Here is a 27,496-nt window from a genome sequence, read left to right on the forward strand (position 1 = left end):
AGCCATATGCAAATTTAATAATCCACTGATCAACTAAAACTCATACATCTGATTAACATTTATTTAATTGGGTTGCAGCTCTAATTTTAAGCTCTTTGGCAGAGGACATACATTCTGAACAGTACCCAGCACACTGTTGTTCCGTTCATGTATATAGAAAGATAATTCCTGGGCTCAGTCTTTTTGAAACCCTCAAGCATGACCAAGAAATGGAAATCAGGACAGAGCTATGAGGACGGAGGCAGGTTCAGCCTTCTTTGCCTGGCGGTGAGTTCTGTGGGACAAAGTAAATGGGCAGCAGTTTGATACACATTTGAATGAAGGGCAAACTCCTCCCCAGACTGCTGCCAGGGGTCCCTATAATATGCAGAGCCTTATTCTGCCCCCACCCCCTACACTCATAATGATGGGCATTCCACTCATGTAACTGTGAAATTTACAAGGACGCTTCTCCATGCCCCCCCGCCCCGCCCCGCCCCGCCCTGCCCCTCAATCTCAGGAAAAGACAATGTAACGATCACATTACAGAATAGTTGTATGGGATAGCTGGCTTGATATTTGCACAGACAGCAAGTCACCAGCACTGTCTAAAAACGCTGCCATCCCACTTTAAAAGTGATTAATAAGACACACAAGGATTGGAGCCATGGGTTTTCCCAGCACAGCTCTTGTTTCCTGTTTACCTAAACCAGTAACAGATGATCCTGGATGTCCTAAGAAATGTTGATGAGAAATGATTAAAATGTTTTGAATAAAAACCAAAAAACAAATGCCTCTAACAGCTTCATAAAATGTACAGTTAGTATGGTAAAGATTGGGAAGGCAGCCAAGGGCTGTCACTGAACTGGCTTCCACTTCTCTGGTGCCACTTGGCAGCCGTTGCTTAGCATGGTTCAGACTTCTTGTAGCGATTGTCTGGCTCCCAAGACCCCTATGCATATGGTCACGGTTTTCCAGAGAGATTTGCACCTTGGAGGACCTAGCTGGCAGCAGGCATTTCTCAAGACAGCTAGCTAGGAAACACAGAGTCATAGGCTGATGCTGACCATCAGGCAAAGGCCAACGGCAATGGAAAAAGACTGTACTGACTGCAAAGTGATAGGACTTGGATCCAGAGAACTGGTTGCCGTAGGTGTTTATACTGGCAAAGGAAAATCATCAATGTTCTGCATTCATTTTTATGGTTATTTCATTCCCATACAACACACATTCTTCCAGAGACAACGCTATACCTCGGCTCCCTGGTGGCTTCTGGGTAATGGTTTTAATTCAGTCTTGTGGTTTAGCTCTGTTTGATGCAAAAGGAAATAAAATGCCAGTCATTGTATTAACAATGTTAGTATCTATTGATAGTTCGGGCACTTTGTAAGTATTACTTCACTGCTGATTGCATGCAGGGAGTCAAATGGGAGGAGGTACGCAGAATCCATTAGGTGTTTACACCTCCGCTGATTCTCTTGTACCCTGATGATGCAAATACCACTTGCACAAGTGGTGGGTCTTGCCAATTCCACTGCACAAGCAGGACGCACCACTTGCACAACAGAGATTTAGGTCTTTCCAGAGGAAGCCCTGAAACTAGCAGAAATGCTTGTTTCTCAGTTGGGACAGGTTGGCAGAGCTCCCTTATGCGAGCTCTGCTGACCGGCCTTGTTCCAGAAACGAGCATTTTGCTTGTTTCCAGTTGCCCCCAGAATCACTAAATCTTCATTCTGCAAGTGGCGGGCACCGCTTGCAGATGGGAATTGCCAGAGAATCAGCAGGAGTGTAAGCATCAAGTTGGATTCTGCCCAGTACCTTCAGAAAATTGGGAAAACTCCCCAAACTAGAAAGCAGCATGCAATCTTAGGTCTTTCACAGCCCCACAAATGTGAACTGGGCATTTCCCACATTCCCTCTAGCTGTGTTCTGATGTCTTTCCACATAGTACGATGAAGAATTCCCCATAATACAAGAATACAAATAAATTACTTTAGGGTGCAATCCTATGCATGTTTAGACAGAAAAAAGTCCTACAACTCCCAGTATTCCCTAGCCACCATGCTGGCTAGGGAATGCTGGGAGTTGTAGGACACTTTTCTGACTAAACATGCATAGGATTGCACCATTAGGGATGCTTCCAGATTATGCTTTTATTGTGCAATTGCCCTGCTCCAGTCACAAAACTTTACAAGAAGCCCAGACGTCATTGTTTTCCATTTGTAACCTTTTTTGTATTTTCCCATCGCTTCTTCCACCCAATAAGAACGGAAAGATGGAAAAGCTGCACAATGCCTTTTGCTTGGTAGCACTAGAAGCACAATATCTGGAAACACCATAAAACCCAAATTCTACAACATACTAAGAAAGCAATATTAATGAGAATGATTACTTTTTAAAAAGATAGCAACAACAACAACCACTACAAATGCATCTAACTGCTTAACTGTACAGTTAGTATAGTAAAGACTGGGAAGGCAGAAGACAGTTAAGGGCTATCACTGAACTGGCTACCACTTTCCTGGTGCCACTTGGCAGCTGTTGCTTAGTGTCATTCAAATTGTTGCTCATGAGGATTTGGGGCATCTTTGCTTTTAAGCAACAGAGGGCTGATTCATACATGCATATTTATTCCTTGCTCACTGTAGCATCATGGGCTGATTTGCTTGTGGAACTGAACCATCACAGATCAGACTTAATGTTCTTTAATGAAGAAAGTTCACACATTCAGTAGCAAGTGTGAACTATAATTAAGGGATGGTCAGGACTCAGCTCACTGAAGCAGATATAGCCCAAATGTTAACGAATCTTTGTTAAATTCCAGCAATCCCTTCTTCAGCAAAACAAGTTTATTCTTGGATAAATGACACATAAGAATGCATTCAGATGTGCACAAGAGAAACAAGACAACAGTGCAATCTATGTCCAGGATAACATGGGAAGTAACTGAAACCACAGTGGATGCTTGTGGCTGTTTCAAGAAATTACACTAGTAGGTTTTGTCAATCATAAAACTGGAATGTGCCTGAATTCTATTCTAGACCAACCCCAGAGTGCTGCAAGCATTAACCATCCTACAACCTAACCCCTATAAGGTGATTCTCATGACTGATATATATGTGAGTGGATCATGAATGCCTGACTGCTCCCGGATTATCTATTAAGATTTAGTAAACAATCTATCAGAAATAAGTCCCACTGAGCTCAATGGGGCTTACTCCCAGCTAAGTGGGTATAGGACTGCAGCCTTAAAGATTAAGTACAAGAAGGAAATGTTGTGTTTGAGCCATTCACACAATGTACCTGCCAGTTAGCACATGTCTGGAAATCATGCAATGCAAATCAGTCTTTAAAGCAATGAGCAAATTCCTTGACTGCAATTGTGTGCTGAACTGCACAAAGAGTGGTGGAAATTCTACAAGCACCCAGCACATCACATAAAATGATACAATCTGGGAAGGAGTCTGCATAATGTCCATTCTTCTATGCCCTGGACCCGCCAATTACAAGCTTCCTAAGCCACCATGCCTGTCTTCTTCCCTCTTACCAGTAGCACACAGGCAGCCCTTTCTGTTTTCTTGGCTAATGTTTTCCTCAGCTCCCTGCCTTTGCCACCCTGGTTTGCATGACATGAGAGCCCACCATGGCTTAATTTACCTGTGGGGGCTGTTGCTTCATGCTGGGCACCCATGGGCACCCAGCTTGCCATGTTGTGTGAACCCAGGCAGCAGGGGTTGTTTGAGCGTTAGACAACCCTCAGATAACTCATGGCTTGTTGCACCTGGTCTCTTTTAGCTACCCTGATTCTCAGTGAGCCTCTCCACCTCACCCCTGTCAAGAGAATAAATATCTTACTAAATAATTGCTTAAGCCCTATGGCATTTCATCTCATTGTCATTACCCCTTCTTTGCACCACTGTATTTCTCCTCTGCCCCTTGTTTGAGTTTCTATTTTCTTCATCTACCTTTCACTCTTACTCCTAGGCCAGGGTGTCAGGGAGAGGGTCGTAACTAAACTGAGTTTTCAATTCATTTCCCTCACATAAACTGGCCTATTCGTAAGGATTGTCCAGGGCTCCAAAGTTAGAATGTTCACAAGCATCCTATGACACCACAGCAACTCAGCCAATCGCTCCCAGAGGTTTCACACACCCATATGCACATACCCCAACACCACCACCAAATCTTTTAGCACGTTGCAATATCAGTTCACTATAGGATCACCTCACACTAGTGTCTGAAAAGCTTTTGTGGCTTCATGTAGTAGTATTGTCTCAGTACATGACAGAAGCTTGCTGCTAGTACAGAATGTATATTCTGTTTTTCATCTGTCACATGTCAAATGACAAAGCAAGACAAACAAAAGTATTTCTCTGTCTCTGACCCACAGCTTCTTCCTTGGAGCAGTTAAGTGGGGAGTTGTGGCACTCAGGTTAAAAAAATTGGTATCAAACCTGAACATGGCAACAAATAGTGTATTGGTTGTTTGATTTTGTTCATTTCCAGGAATAACAGCATGGAATTCAGTAAGACAATGTCCAACACCATTGTGCAGTCAAGAATTATGTGTTGCTTATAGCCATGGTCACTTTATTCCTTTTTCCCATGTGGGTTTGCCAATATAATCCAAGGCAGACACTCACTGAAATGTGAGGGAAAGGAACTCAGTGAACTTTATTACATTTTCTGAAACCTGCATCTGCTTTCCTCCATCTTGTATTGTGTTTCCAAGAAACAGAAATCAAACCTGTTCTTGGCTCTGGATGGGGTCTTGTCAGTCCTGGATCATTTCCAGATCAAAGTTGAAATCTCCCACTTACGAATCAGTGGTTAAAAAAACAAAATTAAAATGATAATGTATTTAAGAAACAATTTCCCAATGACTGCCAGTTCATTCCTCTCATATACACTGCTCTCTGGTGGTAGAAACCAAGGATTTGGATGCTAATCTCAGAAGAATGTTGTTCATGAAGATTTTGGGCACCTTTTCTTTTAGCCACCTCCATCACTTGTGTATGTGCTGTTGCTAGGCTCCTCATAGTCGCTTTAAAACCTTTTAAAAATGGCACTGTAAAACAGTGAAGGAACAAGAAATACTAATAAGAGGCTAAATGCAAAGAAATACCAACTTTATGAAACAACTGTAAGGGGGGGAGAATCTCTAAAACAGCTCAATACATCTTCAGTGGGCATGAAATACTGATTTTTGGGTGGTGGGGAACAGAATGCCAGGTGGAGGGGGAGTGGAATGGAGTGGCTAGAAACTTAAACGGGAGCAACCCACACTGCAACCTTTGTTGTAGGTCTCCATTGATTACCAGGTGCTTGAAGGAAACAGGGTAGAGGTATTATTTATTTTTATTTATGTTATCACTACATTCATATCCCACCTTTTTTCCTCTCGCAAGGAACTCAAGGTGGCTTACGTAGTCCTCCTCCTCTCCATAGTAGTCCACAACAACCCTGTGAGGTAGGTTAGGCTGAGAGTCAGCGACTGGCCCAAAGCCACCCAGTGAGCTTCATAGCTGAGTGGGTACTAGAATCTGGCTCTCTTGAGTCTCAGTCCAACACTCTAAGCACTACACCACACTGGCTCTATTACTTTCATGCCCTGCTTGTAGGCTTTCCAGAGGCACTTCCCAGAAGCCAGATGCTGGACTAGACAGATTCTCACTCTGACACAGCAGGGCTCACCTTACGTTCTTAGATTCTCCCTCTGTCATTTTGTAAAGCAGTTTCCCATGCTGTAATCTGCAATAGGAGGCATATTCATACTTGCCTTTCTGTTCATTTTTCACTTCCAAATTGTTTGACACCCCCCACCCCTGCAAGCTGCTTTTAGCCCTGTGGCAGGAAGGGAACAGCACCCATACCTTTCTCTCCGCAGGGCCAAAAGCAGCGATTGGGGCAATTTGGAGGTAGAAAACAAGCAGAAAGGAAAGAGTTAAGACCCCACCCTCCCTCCCAGGTTCCAAATGATGCAGCCTGGGTGGCTGCTTTACATTTAAAAAAGTGTGTGTACGTGTGACTCCATGTGATTAGTACCATGTGTAGTTTGAAATATATACATGTACATTTTCCCCTGCGGAGCAGACAGCAACTGCAGGGGAAATTCAGATCAGGAAAAATGCATGGGTAAGGTAAAAAACCCTCCTCCCAGTGTCACAACCCTGATATGAATTCCTCCCCTCTCCAGTGACTGCATTTACAAAAAATAATAATCTGTAAGAGATCTGATGGCAGATCTGCTGATGTCACATCTAGTTTGACCCTAAAATGACTCACTGCTGCATCAGCCCTGGTTTCTACCATGACAGATTGTTACAGTTTGTGCTGCTTTGTGTTTCCAATCCACATTATATTCACTAACCTTTCATGGTAATGCCACCCACATCAGGACTTCTGGGAATACAGCTGTACTGGTTTTCCACATGCTTGCTGGCAACACAAAGGGCAAAAGAGCCAACAGCATGCGAGTAGCTGGTCACTTGTTTCCTCCAGAATTAAGTGACCAGTGTTCAATCTTTCTGTCAAGGTATACAAACAAACCTAACACAGAAGTCTATTGTACAGCAGTATCTAAGGACACTTAAAAATGCCTTCTTGACAAGGGCTCTGTCCAGATGCAGATGCTTCTGATGTTTTTGCTTTAGCAGTATCTTTCCAAATATTTGGGCTAGGGAATGCAGTCATTCCTAGGATAAAATGCACTGTCTGCATAGACATTGTAAGTTCTTCCATATTTCTGGTCCTTGAATTGAGTCTTTTTGTTTAATGTCCAACACCCTGTGCATACTGTTTTATTGGTTTTGATGGGATTTGTTTTCATGTCATGTGTCACGAGGAATGGGGTATAAGAGAGTAGACTGGGTGGATAAGAAGAGCAGGAAACAACAGAGGAACAACCCCCTCCTTGCTGGAAAAATGTTGCCTCTCAGGATGACAAAACAGGTAAAAAATGGGAACTAGGCAGCTGGTAAAAATCAGGTGATGATGGAGACAGCTTGCTACACCTGCAGTATTTTTAGCTGTGGAGCTGGAAAAAACATCATAAATTCCATCTGGGATTAGGCAATTAAAAAAACAGGAGTTTGAATTTAGGTGCACGTTGTTAAGATGCAGAAATACTGGCAAGCTGTAGATTATTAGAAGATGATGTACATCTGACAAGGAATGGAATTGAGGTGCACAAGACCATTTCTTCAGTTGAATAAAAGCTCTGCATACATATATAAAACATGTTCCCTTACATTCCAGTTTCAGAAAAAAAATCCTTATCATAAAACCTTAAGCGCTGCCAAATGCAGAAATACATTCTTTTGCATATAAGGGACGTGTCTCTGTGTGCCAGAGCTGGTGTGAATGGGATCATTTCCCACTTTGCTTAGTATCTCGAGTGTCATCTTTAATATCCATAGATTTCATTTTCTACCCAGGCTGACTCTTTGCTTTGCCCCACTCTGTCATTGCAGAGTTCATATATATCATTGGTGACAAATCCACTTTCAGTGCTAGCCAATGTCACAAAGCCACTCTCTGAGGTATTGACAGCCATATTATCATAGTCTCCAGAGAGGTCATCAGGATTATCTTTTCCAGGACAGGCCCGGAAAGAAGAATTCTTAATTTCTGGCCTGGTCCCAGCAAGATCGGCTTCTGACTGTTTTTGAATTACATTATGTATCTCCAAACTGGGGCTGGTCTGCCTCTTGGTGGACAACCAGGTGTCACATTCCTTCATGTTCAGCTCTGTTTGCTCCCGTCTCCTTGGCAGGGAAAGAAATAAAATGTATTAACTGCCCTCTATCTTCCACTGTAGTACATCATACTTCCTTAACAAGAAACTAACATAATGGTTCCACTGCAGAGAGAACTGCTATTAAAATAATAACAATAACACACAATTGATGACCGCATAAAGGAATAGTCACTTCTGTTGCATTATGTTGGAGCATTATCCAACAATTTGAATTTAACAGCAGCAAGAAAGAGGAGGCAAGAAATTAAATTCTTTCTTTGTCCACAAGCAGAATTTGACCCTGGAAGCAGGCACAAGCTAGCAACAGGAAGGACATGTAGCATTAATAACAGCAGGAACGTTGGTAATACAGGAATGGAGTGCTGGCCAAGGTGCTGAAACGCATGTACCTGTGTGAGAATTTATCCGATGCTTTAATGTATAACAGGATCAGTACAATGCCAAGGACTTCAGAAAGCGATTCCCAGGGCCACCTCACTTGTTTGTGGCAACAAGCACATTTTTACCACCACATGTACAAGGGATCCGCAGCCCACCATGGCTTATTAGTACATGTACTCATACAATGCCATTGCTAAAACTGGGCATGGCCACAAAGCCATCTAATGGGCGTGAGTAAAATGTTAAAATTCAGTGTGCAAAGTGACCTTATATATGTACAAACGAACCAACACAGTGCTATATGGCAACAGGAAGAAGTGGAGAAACAGATATTGGAGCACACTCGATTTTTCCAGAGTGACCACAGATGCTTTTATTCATCCACCCACCTCCATCTTCCCTGATAGTTGCCAATATTAACACCACCAAATCAGTGTACTAGTTTCAGAATATTACACATCAGTCTGGTTCACCTAATGCCAAACCATTACACGTTACCTCTTACCCTCGCATGTTTCAGTTCCCTCACTGATTTCTAGTTTCAAGCAAACCACCATTTGCTGTTACACCTGAATTGGCAAACTATGGTTTGACTTGCTCTCTGAACTACAATTGGAAACTGGCTTCAAACTGTGGTTTCTACCACTGGTTTGAAAAGGAAGTGCTAACCATAGTTTACCAATTCAGAAATAATTGCTAATAATGATTTGCCCAAATCCACAAATCAGGGAAGGAATCGGAGTGCCTGAGGCTAGGAAGGAATGAGTGTGCAGCTCCAAGGATTGCTTGTGTCTGAACTGGGGCCAAAGTCTGAGAGCATCCTTTATATGCTCCTCTTATTTCCTGGAAGATTTTAGGTTTGGGTTTTGTTTTGTTTTTGTGGGGTGTTGGTGGTATATTTCTTCCTCAAGAAGCTCTCTTCTCAACAGGAAGATCTCCCAGATAACTGAGGTTCTTAAAGCACTTTAACATGTTTCCTCTTTCATCACTTCTGCACTCCCAATTTTATTCATTGTCCATTCATGCATCCTCTTTGCTTGAAACACACTTGACCCATTCTTGATACTGTTTAGATGCTATCCATGACAACCTATCATAAAGCCTCACACTTTGACTTGCCTCTTTGCATAAAGCCAAAAGATGAAAATGGCTGTGATGACCAAGAGAAGCAGCAGCACAGGAATGCTTGGGACTAAGATGTACTCAAGGCTCCAAACGGATTCTGTGGGAGAAAAAGATAAAGTTCTAACATTTAAAGGGGAATTAAGTAAGGCATTACTTTTCCATGAAATTTGATGAGCTCCAAATTTTCTCACTGCAGAATTTTGACATTTTCATTTCAGTTTTGGAGAGATGTGTGTGCTGGGGGTGGGAGAGAGCTGGCTATCCAGCACAGAACATAATGAGCACAACTACCAGTATGCTTTAAAAATCTGTGCTGTGTAACAAAGAAACATTTCCATTCTTTGGGAAATGGAGAATGGTAATGAAGAGAGAAATTATGTTGGATTGTGTCTACCTTTGGTTTCTTTGAGGGTTTTATTCATCATATCTTCTTGAGTGGGTTCTTCTGGAGATGTGAGTGTTGAAGATTCCCTTACGACACCTAAGAATGAAATCTGGGTGTTAGCAATGCAAGCAGTCTATTTGTATCATGAAACATTTAAGGGGAGGAGCCCCTAACATTTATGGGGAAGGCCTATGGTTTAGTACAGCCTTCACCGAGCTGTGCCTTCCAGATGTGTTGGCCTGCATCTCCCATCATTCCTGGCCACATGGCCAATGGCTTGCTGGGAATTATGGGAGTTGCAAGCAACACATCTGGAGGGCACCAGGTTGAGGAAATCTGGCTTAGTGGTAGAATACACGCTTTGCATTGTAGAAGGCCCCAGGCTGAATATTTGGCATCTCCAATTAATGAAGGAGCTCTGTTAACAGGGCTGGGAAACTCTCTCTCCCCCGCTGAGACTTTTGAGAAACATTTCCACCTTGACAAGACGGACCAATAGTTTGACTAAATATAAGGTGGCCACGTATGTTCATAAGGATAGGTGAGACATACGGGTTCATATGAGAAAAGGTTTTACGTATGTCCACCCTTTTCTGTGTGTCTGGGGCAATGGCCGTTATTTGGATAGGGTTTAGATTAAAAAAGGAAGAAAAAAATAATTCTAAATGTGTTGAGAGAGACTACCCCCTGCATGTACTTTTACTGATGTGAAAAAAAATTTACCTGCTTGAGAGGTGTTCATTTCAGAGGCAATGGTTGGCTTTTCTGCAAGGAAAAAAACCCACAAACACATATTTTCTCCTACAGTTGGTTACAATATGGTGGGAAAAAACAATCAGCTGCACTGACAGCAAGAATCGAAAACTCTGCTTTTCAGAAGTCATTCTAGATTGTGAATGTAACAGGTTCAGCCCAAGACATTTGGCTAGCTCAAACATTACACTGGTGAACTTCATCAGTACAATGTTTCTGAGGCACTGGTGTGTGTGTGTGTGGGGGGGCGCGCGCGTGTGTGTTTACAGTTGTGGGCTTTGCTTTTTCCACCCTGAGCTCTAGGAATTTTGAAAGGGAAGCTGCTTCAGAAAGACAACTCCCTTTGGGTATCTGCCAAAGCGGGACTGGCAAGAGAAGAGAAAAGCTACATTTTGGGGGTCCTTTCAGTAGGGAGCTGAACCCAGAATACTTGCACATGTCCTGAAAATGGGTAACCGAAGGGTGGAGGAATTTGTATATCTACAGCTGACAACTCTGCCTCCATCAGTCTCCTGCAGGTTAAAGGTTTTAGACAGAGAGCATCAAGGAGTTAGTCTAACTCTTACTCAAGGCAAACTTTCTGGCTCCTGTTATTAGCTAGAAGCTCTCTCAGAGGCCGCTGCTTTATTGTTTTTCAGCACTTCTGGCATTTTAGACCCAGCTATAAGAGCTTTGGTGGAGCAGCTGAAGGCTCACATAACATGCCTTTGAGGGAGGGGGCGTTTTGTGGGGGCTGGAGAGCATGAGGGACCAGTTCTTGCCTCTGGTAACTATATTCAGCTCCCTATGAAGCTTTTGGTGAACCCCCCTAGTCTCCGTGCCCTACTGTAACTAATAACCGCAATAATTCTTTCCTTTTTATCCCAGCTTCCTTTTCCCTTCCCTTCCTTTGCATTCTCCCTTGTGTCAATTTCTAGACTGCAAGGCCCTCAGGGCAAAGACCTGCCCACTCATTCTTTATGAGTGGGCAGGTCTGCATGAACATGGATGGTGATATGTACATAAATATCTAAGCAGCAGATTATTAATTATTATAATGATTATATTTGGTTTCACTTGGTCTACATTCTTGAGTAGTAAGCAGCATGGAAATAGTATTTTAAAGTTGTAGTGTGTTGGTCTGTTTAATCCCCCCAAGAAGCCACTTACTGATTAGCTCTCCTTGTGTGGCCTTTGTTTTTGGCTTGGGAAGGAGGCGCAACAGCCTTTTCTCTCTGTGTGGTTGTTTTGTCTCTGGGCATTTGGCCAGAGAACAATTATTTGGAGAGTAGGCAGAGGGCTGTATATCGCATAGTGAGGGGAATGGGTTCCTTTCTTTTGCCATTGCTCTTGTGTATAGGGTGATCATATCAATGATTAAATGTTATACTTCATTTTAATATAGTCTTGATTTCAAAATGGCCTTTGCATGGTCATGATTTGGAGTAAGCAGCAAACTCCAAATGTTTGGACACAAAGGTTAAAAGACCTAGATTTTCATCATTTGAGAATTGCGGCGAGTAAGTGTCATTCTCCACTATACTTCAAATTATGGAATTGTCAGAGCGTCATACTTGCAGACAAAAACTATTTACAAATACAAGACAGCATTTATGCTTGCTTGTTTTAATGTTCTATTTATTTACTTTATTGCATTTCTATACTGCTCAACATTTCTATACTGCCCAACTGTTTTGCCCTCTGCTCTCCTAACTGCCCAATATGGGGCACAATACTATGCAAGTTTAGACTGAAAAAAGTCCTCGCTGGCTGGGTAATGCTGTTGTAGGAATTTTTTCTGTCTAAACATGCATAGGATTGCACCCTTAATGAGATTCCTCTTAGTGAACAATTTTGTCCTTGGGAAACTGGAGATAGAATTCATTACTTGTGCCCTTTTATACTCCAGTCTTTACAGGGAGCCCAGAATGAGGGCTGACTCTTCCTTCATTAAATACTGTAATTGGAAGTTCTATTGAAACTTTAATATCATCCTGTTTAATAGATGACTCTGTGTTACTGATAAGGCAACTAAACTCCTTCTATCTTCTATACAAATTAGGAAGGGATGGTAAAATAAGAACTTTTTTGAGTACTTAATTTTGGTAAACATTATCTGTATTCTTTTTATGTGTTTTATTCTGTTCATATCAAATTTTATTGTCTGTGACCATAATATATCTGGGAGTCTGGTTTAATGAATTCTCTTCACGGGATAATCATTGAATGGCTCTTAGAGTCTTGACTTTTAATCTGTTCAGGACAGTAACAGTGCAATCCTAGGCATGTCTACTCAGAAGTAAGTGAGTTCAATGGGACTTACTCCTAGGTAACTGCATATGATTGCAGCCTATTTTTTTCCTCTAGGAAGGGCTGGACACTTGGTGATCTCAACTACTGAAACCTTTCTGGGAGAAGTGCTTGCCCAAATATTATAGAGTGTGGATTAGGCCTTTGGTCTGACCCACCATGGCTTTTCTTATGTTCTTTTTATCCCTTGGATTACAGGAAGCATCCCACACCACAAATAATTGACTCTTGCACCAAACTGCACAACATTACCCTGGGAATATTTGCAGATGAAATTGTTCCTCGTGTTGCATCGGTCGTCATTCCACTGAAACATGTAAGGGCCCCCATCGCCATCAGGTGCCGAGGGCTGGTGATACATCACAACACAGACTTCACCTCCACAGGAGGGCTCATCTGTGTACCAGTTACTGTGGAAATAAAGTAGAGGAATAGGTGAATTGTTTTTCCCTGAGGGATCAAATTCCTCCCCATTATGGACATTTCTTAGAGCAGAGAAATGTAAAATGAAGCAAATTCATTTGCAGGAATGTCTTGCTTTCCACCTGCTCCATCAGTTTATGTTGGCCTTCCCCAACCTGCGGTTCTCCAGGTATGTTGGACTACAACTCCCATCACCTCAGCCTGTATGACCAATGGTCTGCTAGCTGGAGATGATGGGAGTTGTAGTCTCACAAATCTGGAGGATGCCAGGTTGAGGAAGGCTGGTTGATGTGTATGAAAGAGAATGGTGGGGGTGGCCAGGAGCTACCAGGGCCAGAAGCAGGAACTCTCATGCCTATGCACGGCTGCCCTGTATGCTGAGCCACCAGGGCTACAGGTTGGAGCATCTCCCTGGGCAGGAAAAGGTTCCCAGGTACTGGAGCAACTCCACCCATTCAGGCAAGCTACTGGCTGTCCTCAGCAGGAAGGACTAGAAAAGCTTTCTGTTCAGGCTGGGATTTTGCCAAGGCCAGGGATGGGGGACATGTGGTCCTCCTGATGTTGTTGGCCTGCAACTCCCATCAGCCCTAGCCAACATAGCCAATGTGGAGGGAGGAGGATGAAGACAATGATGATGTATTACATTTCTATACCACCCAATAGCCAAAGCTGCCCGGGTGGTTTACAAAAGATCCGAAACTTAAAAACCATTTACAGTTAAAAAGACAAACCCAATTATAAAACAATTAACATTAAGAAACCCCAGGACCAGTTAAAGCCCTATTATATGCTGTCAAATGCCTGGGAGTAGAGAAAAGTCTTAACCTGTGCTGAAAGGATGACCATATTGGCACCAGGCAGACCTCCCTGGGGAGAGTGGTCCACAATGGGTATTGCGGTCCAATAGCATCTGGAGCACCATATGTCCCTCATCCCTGGCCTAGGCAATAAAACTCTTTCCTGGCTCCCCTTCCAGGGCTGCCTGCATTTAACCCTGATGGGTGTGAAGGGTGGGGAGGAGCCCTGCGGATGGGTAGGTGGTCCTATCAGAGGGTTACGGAGCTATAAGATACTTCGAATTCCTGGATCTGTGGTCAGAGACAGTGCTCCAACCTCGGACCCGGGAATTTGTGCTCCACCCCTCCCCGTCCCCCTCACAGCTGGTGTGGAAAGAACCACGCTGGCTGCCTCTCTGAGGTTGAGAACCCAACCTCAGAGAGGGGTAAAGGGGGTGTTCTGGTGGGCAGGGAGGGGACTGGGGAGGTTGGGATATGAGTGAAGCCCCTCTCCAGCCTCCTTTCCTCCCCCGCCAGAATGCCCCAGCTAGATGGGCAAAAAAGCTCGTCTAGTGGGAATGTAGAACCGGAGGAGGTCAGAGGCTAAGACCGCCTCCGCTGCTCCTCCCACTCTGCACTGGATGCTTGTAAGCCTCCAGAGGCTTAATTGAGGGTAAAAGACATACGATTGTGCCCTTAGCATCTTTAGTCCCTTCCATGTCTATAATGCCATAATTCTTGTTACTGAGTATATCAACAGGCTTAGGCTTGAGAAGAGAGGACTGAGGGAGGATATTCATTCATTCATTCATTCATTCATTCATTCATTTTCTTGCATTTATATCCCACCTTTTTTCCTCCAAGGAACCCAAGGTGGGGTACATAATCCTCCTCCTCCTCTCCATTTCATTCTCACAACAACCCTGTGAGGTAGGTTGGGCTGAGAGTCTGTGACTGGCCCAAAGTCACCCAGTGAGCTTCCATGGCCAAGCGGGGACTAAACCTGGATCTCCCAGCTCAACACTCTAACCACTACAGCACACTAATATGATAGCACTTTCCAAGTACCTAAAAGGTAGAAGAGGATCCCAGCCAGTTCTGTAACATCCACAACCTGTGAGAATATGATGGATTGATACTATTTTTATATTGTTGTTGTCTTTCAAAAATTTTGATATTTTATACAATTTTAATACTACTGATGATTTAATGATATTTTTAACTTTTGTATATTTGCATTTCTATGTTTTAACTGTACAAGATTTTAATGTTGTAAAGCTGCCTTGAGTCCCAGTATTGGGAAAAAGGCAGGATATAAATATAAATATAAAAATAATGATGATAATAATAATAATACGAAGAAGAAGAAGGGGGCACAATATAACAGGCTTAACTTACAGGAGGGCAGATTTTGGTTGAACATCAGGAAAAACGTCCTAACAGTCAGAGCAGTCAGACAGTGGAGCCAGCTGCCCAGGGAGGAGGTTGAGTTCTCCATCACTGGAGGTATTCAAGAAAAGACTGAATAGCCATCTGTCAAGGATACTTGAAACTGGAATCCTGCACTGACCAGGGGGTTGGACTCAGTGGCCTAAATGGCCCCTTCCAACTCTAGGATTCTACAAAGCCATTTGCCTCTGTGCCTCCTGAGGTCCAGGGAGCACGGGCTCCCCTCTGGTCAACTCTGGTATACAAATTTCAACTGATGGTGCTATTTAGATGGAGAAAGCAATAACTGTGTCAGGAAGTAAAGGGCAAGGCAGCATCCTGCATTCCCAACATGGCACTGGAGTCTGCAGTCAGGATGTGGGAAGGTTCTGTGTAAGGACCAATAACTTTCCCACCAGACATTTCTGTTGTTAACTCACACAGCTCCCAACATCCTTCTAGTCAGCAAGAACAGGCAAGGAAACAGAATAACCTGAACTCCTCCACACAGCATGTGCCACCAGAGGGATCCAACTGCATCCGGAAGGCATGGCCAGCAAGGCAAGCAAGACACAGTAGCAACAACCAGAGACATTCTCAAGGGAGCTGGATTAAAGACCCAATGCTTCTTCAAAGGGTAAATCTTATTTACAAATGGGAAAGAACCTCTGTTTCTAACCCCTACTGCTATTACTTGCTAGATTCTCAGGGGAAATCTTACTCCGGCTCCATGCCCATGGACTTACCGAAATGTGGATGAACTCCCATCAGTCCAGGAGTACAAGTTTGGGCATTCAGTGCTGTTGCTCAGATCTTCTCTTATAAGTCCTATCCAGAAATCGCCATCAGAGGCTGAAAAACTCCCAATTATCTTCTCTATCAGTTTCTGTTCCGACTGTGATTCAATGCTGACTAGGTCTCCTCCATCTCTTCTGCAGGACTGAAGGGCTTCATTAAAGCCAACCCTGCGCAGGACATTATGAAAGTAAACAAACTTGTAGCATGGTCTCTGGGTTCCTCCCCGGCAGATGACCTGACCTGCAGAAACAGAAACAAACCCATTAGCAGAGACAGGGAGGAAAAGACGATGAGCAATTGTCAGATTAATTGCATGTTGTATGGAATGGCTCTTTCAACACCCAACAGGAACTAACATTAGTTTGAATCATGAATGCCTATTTTACTGCATATCATGGAAATAGACTGGTTGGCCTTTAAAAAAAATTGCTGTTGAGGAAAACATTCCTGTCAGGTGCCAGCAAGGTTCATAAGAACATAAGAGCAGCCATGCTGGATCAAGCCAAGGATCCATCTAGTCCTGCATTCTGCTCACACAGTGGCCAACCAGCTGCCCATGGGAAATTCACAAGCAGGATGTGAGTGCAACAGCACCTTCCTGCCCATGTTCCCCAGGAACTCGTGTACATAGGCATATGCCCCTGATCCTGGAGGTAGCACATAGCCATCAAGACTAGTAGCCTTTGATAGTCTTTTCCTGCAGGAATTTGCCCAACCTCCTTTTAAAGCCATCCAAACTGGTGGCCATCACTACTTCTTGAAGAAGTGAATTCCATAGTTTAATTCTGCACTGTGTGAAGAAGTCCTTCCTTTTCTCTGTCCTGAATCTCCCACCAATCAGCTTCACATGATCACCCCTTTGGGTTCTAGAATTATGAGAGAGGGAGAAAATGTCTCCCTATCCACATTCTCCACACCATGCATAATTCTGTACACCTCCATCATGTCTCCCCTTACCCTCCTTTTTCCAGGCTAAACAATCCCAGCTGTTATAAGCTTCTCTTATAGGGATGGCAGAGAATTCCGCCACGGATCATGGTGAGGACGAATGCCAGTGCATTCGGCCCCCCAAAATCTGTGGCGGAATGGCCTGCCCCCCTGCCCCCCCGCGGATCTTCCCCGGGAAGACTTACCTGGGGCGGATCTTCCGGGCAGCAGCGGCTCTGGCAGCAGCTGGTCTTCCGACCGGCCGCCGCCTCCATTTACATTTTTTTTTTTTACAGAGACATGATAGGCTACGTAAGTTTTTATGTAGCCTAAAACGTCTGGGTAAAAAAAAAAAAAAAAAAAAGGCGTACGCAAATGGCGGCGGCTACGGCCGCCACCATTTGCGTTCCTTAGTTTGGGCCATCTTAGTCTACATAAATATTTACGTAGACTAAGACGGCAAAAATAAGGGGAACGCAAATAGCGTCAGCTACGCTATTTGCGTTCCCCTTATTTTCGCCGTCTTAGTCTACGTAAATATTTATGTAGACTAAGACGGCCCAAACTAAGGAATGCAAATGGCGGCGGCCGTAGCCACCGCCATTTGCGTATGCGGTTTTTTGCCCCCCCCCAGAGCCCTCAGTGGCCGGAAATATGGCTGCGGCCTTGCCTGCTGCTCCGTGAGCTGCCGCGGAGCACAGCCAGCCGCGGAGGATTCCGAGGCGGAGGAACGGAGCACCTCCCCCCCCATCGAGGATTCTGGGGGGAGGGATGGAATGCCTCCCCCCCATAAACATAATCTGCGAAAGGTAAGTGACTTTCATACATCACTACTTATAAGAGAGATGCTCCAGCCCCTTGATCATTTTAGTTGCCTTTTTCTGCACTTTTTCCAGCTCGACAATGTATTTTTTTTTAGGTGCGGTGACCAGAACTGGACATAGTATTCCAAGTGTGGTCACACCATAGATTTGTATAATTATGCCTAACATGGAGTTTGCCTTTTTTTTTTTTTTTAAACAACAGCTGCGCACACTGGGTTGACATTTTCATCAAGCTGTCCACCACAACCCCAAGATCTCTTTCTTGGTCGGTCACCGCTAGTTCAGATCCCATCAGTGCATACTTGAAGTTGGGATTTTTTGCCCCAGTGTGCATTTGCTTACACTGAACTGCATTTTCCATTTAGATGCCCATTCTCCCAGTTTGGAGAGATCCTTTTCGAGCTCTTCACAATCCCTTTTTGTTTTAACCACCCTAAATAATTTGGTGTCATCCGCAAACTTGGCCACTTCACTGCTCACTCCTAATTCCAGATCATTTATGAACAGGTTGAAAAGCATTGGTCCCAATACAGATCGCTGTGGGACTCCACTATTTACTTCCCTCCATTGGGAGAATTTACCATTTATTCCTACTCTCTGCTTTCTGTTCTTTAGCCAGTTACTGATCCATAAGAGGACCTCTCCTCTTACTCCATGACTGCTAAGTTTGCTCAGGAGTCTTTGGTGAGGGACTTTGTCAAAAGCCTTTTGGAAGTCCAAGTAAACAGTGTCTATCGGATCACCCCTGTCTACTTCTGAGGCATCTCATTTATGGCCAACTAGTTATGGATTCTGCCTCTAAATCTGAGTGGGCTGGATCTTGGGGTTGTGGTAGACAGCTCGATGAAAATGTCAACCCAGTGTGCTGCTGCTCCAGAACCAGAGGCAGTGAGCCTATGTGCACCAGTTGCTGGGGAACATGGGTGGGAGGGTGCTGTTACGCTCGTGTCCTGCTTGTGGGTTCCTGGTCGACAGCTGGTTGGCCACTGTGTGAACAGAATGCTGGACTAGATGGACCCTTGGTCTGATCCAGCAGGACTCTTCTTATGTTAATGAAGTTTCCCAACTTCCTTTGCACAATTGTCAAGGCCCTGATTGGTTCAGAGGCCAGTCTTTTTGACAGGTAGCCCTATTAATTATAAAATAGAGCTGAAATGCAAACCTCAACTTTGCCCCTCCATTTGCAGGCTGTAAAATGGGTGCGGAGGCACTTTGGCCATATGTTCTCCCCCCAGCCATCCCAATTCCTTCTGTTCCCCCCCAAAGATGCCAGACTGAAGGTGAAAGCAGCATTGGTTCCTGCTTCTGCCTTTATTCTAACTGCATTGTTCTTAAGCCAAGTGAGGGCAAGCATCCTTCAGCATCAGAGTGACCCCTCCTACAACTAAGAGTACATGATCAGGCTGGTAGAGGAAACAGAAAAAAAAGGTGAAACCACCCTGCAGCTGCCAAATTTAAGCCTAGTTAAAATAAAGGTACCACTCAGCTCTACTATAAATCCTTCTGGATCAAGTTAGCCTAAACCCTGGGAATTCTGTTGGTACCTGATGGCCCCAAAGAGCTTAAATTCTGCTTCATGTAAGGACTTCTTATCAGAAATAAATATGAGCAAAGAATCATAGAATCATACAATAGTAGGACTGGAAGGGGCCTATAAGATCATCAAGTCCAATCCCCTGCTCAGTGCAGGAATCCAAGTCAAAGCATACCTGACAGATGGCTGTCCAGCCTTGTCTTGAATGCCTCCACTGTGGGAGAACCCACCACCTCCGTAGGTAAGTGGTTCCATTGTTGTATTGCTTTAACAGTCAGGAAGTTTTTCCTGATGTTCAGCCAGAATGTGGCTTCCTGTAACTTGAGCCCATTATTCCGTGTCCTGCACTCTGGGATGATCAAGAAGAGATCCTGGCCTTCCTCTGTGACAACCTTGCAAGTACTTGAACGGCGCTATCCTATCTCCCCTCAGTCTTCTCTTCTCAAGGCTAAACATGCCCAGGTCTTTCAGTCTCTCTTCATAGGGCTTTATTTCCAGTCCCCTGATCATCTTTGTTGCCCTCCTCTGAACCCTTTCCAGCTTGTCTGCATCCTTCTTAAAGTGCGGCGCCCAGAACTGGACACAGTACTCCAGATGAGGCCTAACCAGTGCTGAGTAGAGGGGAACTAGTATTTCTCGGGATTTGGAAACTATGCTTCTATTAATGCAGCCCAGAATAGCATTTGCCTTTTTTTGCAGCCACATCACATTGTTGGCTCATCTTCAGCTTGTGATCTACAACCATTCCAAGATCCTTCTCGCTTGTAGTGTTGTTGAGCCACGTATCCCCCATCTTGTAACTGTGCATTTGGTTTCTTTTTCCTAGGTGCAGAACTTGGCATTTATCCCTATTAAATTTCATTCTGTTGTTTTCTGCCCAGCGCTCCAGTCTATCCAGATCACTTTGAATTTTGTTTCTGTCTTCCAAAGTATTAGCTATCCCACCCAATTTGGTGTCATCTGCAAATCTGATCAGCATTCCCTGCACCTCCTCCTCCAAGTCATTAATAAAAATGTGGAAAAGCACTGGGCCCAGGACTGAGCCCTGGGGTACCCCGCTCGTTACCTCTCCCCAGGTTGAGAAGATCCCATTGATAAGCTCTCTTCGAGTCCAATTCTGTAGCCAACTCCGGATCCACCGGATCGTTGTTTCATCTAGCCCACTTTGAGCTAGTTTGCTCATCAGGAGATCATGGGGCACTTTGTCGAAAGCTTTGCTGAAGTCAAGGTATATGATGTCCACAGCATTCCCACAGTCCACAAGGGAGGTTACCTGATCAAAAAATGAGATCAGATTCATCTGGCAGGATTTGTTCTTGACAAATCCATGTTGGCTTCGAGTAACCACTACATTGTTTTCAAGGTGCTTCCAGATGGATTCCTTTATCATCTGCTCCAGAATTTTCCCAGGGATTGATGTCAGACTGACTGGTCTGAAGTTTCCCAGGTTCCTCCTTTTTACCCTCTTTGAAGATAGGGACAACATTAGCCCTCCTCCAGTCATCTGGCACTTCACCCGTCCTCCATGATTTCTCAAAGAGAATAGACAGCGGTTCTGAGAGTTCTTCTGCCAGTTCCTTTGTTACTCTAGGGTGCTGTTCATCTGGCCCTGGAGATTTGAACTCATTCAAAGTAATTAGGTTTTCCTTGACCATATGCCTATCGATCTCAAGCTGCAATCCTGCCCCTTCAGCCTGTACATCGCCTTTGCCGGGGGGGGGGGGTCATAGACCCTCTTTTGGGAGAAGACTGAGCCAAAGTAGGAATTGAGCACCTCTGCCTTTTCTTTGTCATCTGTTATCATTTTGCCATCCTTATTTAATAGCTGAACCACCATTTCTTTCCTCTGTCTTTTACTTTGCACGTATCTGAAGAAAGCCTTTTTGTTGCTTTTAGCATCCCTCCCTAACCTCAGCTCATTCTCAGCTTTAGCCTTCCTGACGCCATCCCTGCAATTCTGTGCTACCTGCCTGTACTCTTCCTTTGTTGCTTGGTCTTCTTTCGACTTCCTGTATGTGAACTCTCTTGTTTTCAGGTCATCTCTTAGCTTTTTGTGAAGTCACATTGGCTTCTTCTGTTCTCTTCCACCTTTTTTTCTTGTTGGAATTGTTTGTAATTGTGCCTTGAGAATTTCCTTTTTTTAAAACTCCCACCCATCTTGGACTCCTTTTCTCTTTAAAGTCACTTGCCATGGGACCTTACTGATAATTGTTCTGAGTTTATTAAAATCAGCTTTCCTAAACTCCAGGGTACGCGTTTGGCTACACTCAGCTTTTGCTTCCTTTAGAACCATGAACTCAAGTATAACATGGTCGCTTTCCCCCAGAGTTCCTGTAACTGCTACTTTATCCACGAAGTCATCTCTGTTGGTTAGGATCAAGTCAAGGATAGCCGATCCTCTAGTTCCCACCTCTACTTTCAGTTCAGTTCAGTCCAGTCCAGTCCAGTCCAGTCCAATTTGATTTATTCAGGTTCATTCAGTCTCAGAATTAACATTATGGACATTTCACATGGACTGGTAGAGTCCACATTTTGTAAGCAGAAGGTCCAAGGTTCAATACCTGGCATCTCCAGATAGGGCTGGGAAAAGATACCAGAACAAAACACTGCAGAGCTGCTGCCAATCAGTGTAGGAATTGCTGAGCTAGATCATTTAATGGTTTGACTCAGTATAAGGCTCCTATACCTCAGTATAAGGGTCCTATAAATATATATCATCAGCTAATCTCCACCTCATGCATTTCACAATCTGGCTTTATTTATTTATTTACTATATTTAGCAGATGCCCAATAAGTGTCATTCTCTGGGTGACATAGATAGGGAAAGTGAAGACCACATCAGACAGAGTAGGTCATTTTAATTACATACCATATGGCCAAGCTTATCCAGTGTTTATTTCTGCTGAGGCAAATGGTTTTGTTCTGAGAAGCCAGACAAGATGTTAGAAATCTCTGTGGTGCAAATGGGTATTTCTAAACTACAGTTTGAAGGATGGCTTTGTTTCCCCTCTTCCTTAAAGTATAAAGCAGAACTCTGTAGCACTCCATTCCAAGAATCTTAACATAATACAATACCATCATCTGACTACTTGGAATTACTTGTGGAAGGCATGCAAGTTAAAATGCTGAGCACAGCAAAAATAGCCTTGTCACCATCGATAATGTGAGACACATGCAGCTTTGATGAAAGATGCTACCTCTGAAGAATCAGATCAACAGCTGTGAGGAGAGGAACAGAAGACCCTGTTACTTTAATAAAATTGGCATCAACCAAGTCTGCAGAAAATCCACATCTAAAGAATGGGCTGCTTTGGAAGTTAAACTAAAAATTTTCGTAACAACTTGGCAAATTGTCTGTGTTTTATCAGCAAAATGTGAAGCTATTTTTAGCAAGGCAAGAATGCGATGCTGGCAACTGCAATCCAGCCGGTGCTACAAGTCAACTGTCCAACCAGTGAGCTCACTCTACCACATAGCTAAAGATACTGGGTTGGATCCAGTCTTAGTTGTACTTAGAGCAGACCCACTGAAATCAGTGGAACTTCATTAGTCATGACTACCTTATGTCCCATTAATTTAATAGGTCTACTCTAAGTATGACCAAGTCTGGATCCAACCACTTGTAAAAATCCAAGCATCTAACTCGTTTCTCTAGAACAACAGGGCAGGTTTTTTTTAGCACTAGCAGCACAGGTTCAAATCCCTGCTTAGAGCAACTTCATACTTTGCATGGTAGCTGGGCAACAGTGGAGTTCCATGCAGAAAAAAAAATGATGGGGGAAGGGTGGATGTGAGCTCCTAAACAGGCAGTGGATGTGCACCAGAAATCCATGGCCAATCACAACCCTTTCAAGCATGTTCCTAAACGTTTAGCAGAGCACATCATATTTTTCATATTTGCTGCAAGAAACATCAGGAAATACTTTATTAATGATTTGGACAAATAATGGGTAGTTCTGCAAATGGTCAGTATGATCCAATACACAGCGTTGGACCTGGGAGGCTAGAGCTCAAATCCGTTTGTAATCAAGGCCTTGTGTGGTTATTATTTGTTAGAATTATATCCTGCTTTTTCCTTCAAGGAGCCCAAGGTGGTGTACATGATCGTACCCCTCCCCATTTTATCCTCACAACAACCCTGCAAGGTAGGTTAGACTGAGAGTCAGTGACTGGCTCTCAGTCACCTAGTGAGCTTTATAGCCATGTGGGGATTTGAACCCAGGTATCCCCCGGCCTAGTCCAACACTAACCCCTACACCACACTGGCTCTCTGCCTTGGCCTCCACTCATCTTCTGTAAAGTGGGAACAATAATATTATATCACCCACGGTTTTGATGAGGATGATTGAGTAAAGAACTTCAACGTATTTTTAATGTTAAAACTAACCAGCATCAGAACAGCAAGTGAGTGGTGGTGAGCCTCACAATCTATGCATTCACATGATAGTTATTTACTCTGGCGGCTTCACGACAAAATCATAACACAGCAACCATTTTTGCAGGGGGTATGTTTGCATCGCAAACCTGACTTGCACATCATCAAACACTGTATGACTGCATCATGGCACAAACAGCGGCGACTGGTGCCCACTGGGGCTGGTAGGGCGGAAGACAGGGCAGATGTGGTACTTGGCAGCTCCACACATACCTGGTTTAGGCGGGATCTCTCTGCTACAAGTGCATGGGGGACAGGTGGAGAGTCGCTACCCCATTTGCCCCCAATACAGAACCACCTCTGGGCACAAGTCACTTTGTGAAAATTTTTCAGGATGTAGCAGGTCAGAGCGTGTGTGAGACTGGTTCTGCATGCCAAAATAGCGCTGGTGCTTGCTGATGCATTCAACCCAGCAATTTCTGTATGTTTCAGGGATGGGGCTAAAGTGCCCCCCAAAATGGATTAATCTTTGGGGAAGTGGAAGGCTTTTTTGTTTTTTTCTAGAAGGAGGAAAGAAAAACTATTGGCTACCTCATATTTAAAGGTAAGACCCCTTCCTCCAGCTCAAACATTCTTAGAACTTGCCCACTTGCAGAAGTCAACAAATATTGCTTCCCTTTTCATGGGACACCCCATGGAAGTGTGAGTGTGGGGATATTCGACTCAGCTTTATGCCAAAAGTACAATGTTTGAGGTGCTTTCACAGTGTTTCAAATGGCAGCATGAACTGACTATATATCTTCACTTCATGAACACAAAAAGCAAATGCCTGTAACATTTAAAGAAAAAAATGGCTTTTAATTAGAAATACTTATCAAATAATTTCAGCATGCGTTACTGCATTACTGGGTTGATTTTTACATTGTCTACATGATTCTGGAGACAGCCTGTGACACTTTTAGTGGTGTGGGTGGAGGAACAGACACATCCACCCAAAGGAAACAAATCTGCCTGACTAGTATACAACAACTGGGGAATCTTTGGCAGTATTTATTTTCAGACACTCCCCATACCCAGAGTAGAGAAAGAGTTTATTTAAGGACTCTTAAGAAGGGAAGGAGGAAATATATGCATATTCTGAGAAGATGCTTAAAATGCTATTGTGCTTGAGTGGTCAGTCCACTGTATAATATTTCTAGCTGGAACATTTTTGTGCTAGAATATTTCTAGCGCTGTGGAGCTGCCATGGCTCTTGCTAAAGGCACCCCATTTCCAGTGGCTGACTTCTGAAAAGCTCTGGAGCTCTCAAATCTTCAAATGTGAAATGGAAATGATGTGCTCCAGGCTAAAGGCCTGCACACTATAGTGCAGAGGCCTTTAGCCTAGAGCTATAGTGCAGAGGTGCAGAACCTCAGGCCTCGGGGCTAAATTTGGCCCTCGGGGGTTCCTATGATAGCTACGCCCCTTTCCCCCAACCACAGATAGTTTGGTGATTTTCTGGCCTTTGTGCTGTTTTTTCACCATTCTCAAATGTGGAAATGCCTCTCCTAATGCACTGACTGGGTTCACACAACATATTCAAGGATTGAGTGTGGTTGTCATTGAAACATGGGTTATTGTTGAAACATGGGGTATTGTGTTGTCTGAACCCAGCCGTGATAACAAATCTTGGTTTGTTAATCAGAACAACCCACAGTTCACAACCCAACAACAAACCACGGGTTCTCTTCATGAGTTGTTCAGACATCACGATAAGCCATGTTTCAACAACCCCATGGTCCAATGACAACCCACACTCAAGCCATACTCAACCCTTAAGTGTAGGTTATTGCGTTGTGCGAACCCAGTCTTACTTACTGGCAGGAAGTGCTTTATGTTACAATAGACTGGTATCTTTCTTTTGCCTTTGGCCCCACCCATTCCTGGAAAGCAGCCCCTGAGAGCTTCTCCAAAATGGACTTTGGCCCTCAGGCTGAATAGAAGTCCAACACCCCTGCTAGAGTGACTCAGTGGTCATGGAGGGACATTCTGCGCATGCAGAATGCACTTCTTTGTGCACGAATTAGCACTTGATGGAAGGGTCCATAGCTTGGTGGTGGAGCACCTGCTTGACCTGCAGAAGGTACCAATATTATTTATTATCTTATGTATTAATAATATTTATATACCGCTTCACATTAAAAATCTCCAAGTGGCTCGAACGCCGCCTCCAGCTCTAAAAAGATTCTCATGTAGGCCCTGGAGATCCACCAGCGGCAGGAAGAGATGACTTGGGGCCAGATGGGCCAGGAGTCTGACCCGGCGTAAGCAGTTCTCCTATTATTTCTTCCAGTGCCGATCCCCGGAATTGAAAACAGGTTCTTGGGCTCGATCACGGGCTCACATTAAGCCCTGCCAAGACTGAAGGCTGCCCACCATGTGAGTCCTCCCGCATGCTGTGAAGCTGGCAACTCTTCCCCTCCACGTGCCAAGGACAGCAAAGCCCCTGGCGCCATGCCCTCCCCCTCGGCACAGCCCCAGCCTGTGGCTGCACCCCAACTTTGCCTTCTCTGAAGCATCAGCAGCCCAGATTGGCGCCTGGAGAGTATCCCAGTTTCTCAGCTGCGGAAACACACAGGGCTTCCACTTGGGTTTGGAAGCGCTGCCTGCCTGCTGAAGCCCCCCCCCCCCCCCACACACACATTAGCCAGGTCACTCCCTAGGGTACCGTTAACTCCTTTCTGGATGCAATCCTGCACACAACTTGGGCGGCTTAAAGAAAGCGCCTGGGTTTCACTGGCTTTTAAACGGCTAAACCAAGCGCCGGAGGAGGGCTGCACGCTTCATCGCCTCCTTCTTGCTGCTCAGGACCGGTGCCGTGGCTGGGCCAGCCCTTTGTCCCGCTCTTCGCAGCCCTCCTCGCTAAAGTAGACCTTTGCCCGGTGTGGGTGCAGGCGAGAGCGCGCGCTGCCCCTTCACTCCCCCCCCCCGACTTCGCAGCGGCAGTGGACAAATGCAGGGGCCAGGGAAGGGCGGGCAAACTCCCCTGTTGCAGCATCTTTGATGCGCAGTAATAAAAGTAGCACCAGGCGTGGGGAGTGGGCTTGGCCCTGCCTCGACCCCCACCCACCTTGGTCACTGATGAGGCTCTGTGTGCCCCTGTTCTCCTTTCAGGAAATAATCTCTCCACCCCCCGCCCCCAACTCAACATCACCTCGGCCACCCATAGGCAGGGTTCTCGGGGCACACTGCACCGCGTCCCCGCGCCCGGCAAGGCGCTGGTTCCCCCCCCCCCAATGGCTCCCCATTCCAGAAGGGGAGGCAGTTGCGGAGTTTTCAACCTCCCCTCCCAAGTCCCGGGGCGCTGCTCACCCCACACACACAAGCCCGCCCCTCACGCACCCCGATCCCCACTGCACCAAACGGGACGGCGAAAACAGCCCCGGGACCGCGCGTCCGCAGCACTTCCCTCTCCCTGGCCCAGCCGCCGCTCATCCAGCCCGCGCACTCGGGCCTGGGGTGGCTCGCTCGCCCGGTCCGCGGGAGGGCACTTACCGCCAGGCAGCCGCGTCGCCTGCGCGCTCGCCACACCGCGCAGCGCGGCCAGCAGCAGCAGCAGCAGGGGCGCCCGGGCGGCTCCCCCGTCGCGTTCCCGGAGCCGCATGTCCCGCCGACCTCAGCAGCAGCAGCACACCAGCAAAAGCAGCGCGCCGAGCTCCAGCCGAGCGTCTGCCACCGGCCGAGGCGGCGGTGACTCCGCC

At 45.1% G+C, this 27,496-nt stretch overlaps 1 protein-coding gene across 5 annotated transcripts; it reads right to left on the reverse strand.

Moving 5' to 3' along the window:
• On the reverse strand, positions 1-27,496 carry LAYN (layilin). 5 transcript variants are annotated; one of them, XR_014784038.1, is made up of 9 exons: positions 27,291-27,496; positions 16,045-16,336; positions 12,924-13,081; positions 10,353-10,394; positions 9,639-9,725; positions 9,239-9,341; positions 6,350-7,745; positions 1,233-1,288; positions 49-274 (listed from the first exon to the last, which is right to left on the reverse strand). XR_014784038.1 is itself a non-coding variant. In XM_084807206.1 (8 exons), the coding sequence occupies exons 1-7, from the start codon at positions 27,397-27,399 to the stop codon at positions 1,270-1,272; spliced, it is 810 nt and encodes a 269-aa protein (XP_084663332.1). In that variant the 5' UTR covers positions 27,400-27,479; the 3' UTR covers positions 1-274; positions 1,233-1,269. The 5 variants fall into 5 exon arrangements, 3 of the variants coding, with proteins under 3 accessions (XP_084663332.1, XP_084663330.1, XP_084663333.1); XM_084807206.1 differs by lacking the exon at positions 6,350-7,745 and having other exon boundaries at positions 1-274; positions 27,291-27,479; XR_014784039.1 differs by lacking the exons at positions 49-274; positions 1,233-1,288; positions 16,045-16,336; positions 27,291-27,496 and adding exons at positions 2,816-5,047; positions 14,939-14,984; positions 15,269-15,281.

The sequence above is a fragment of the Heloderma suspectum genome, chromosome 6, assembly GCF_057233095.1.
Source record: "Heloderma suspectum isolate Gila_16-S chromosome 6, 16-S_ref, whole genome shotgun sequence".
NCBI lineage: Eukaryota > Metazoa > Chordata > Lepidosauria > Squamata > Helodermatidae > Heloderma > Heloderma suspectum.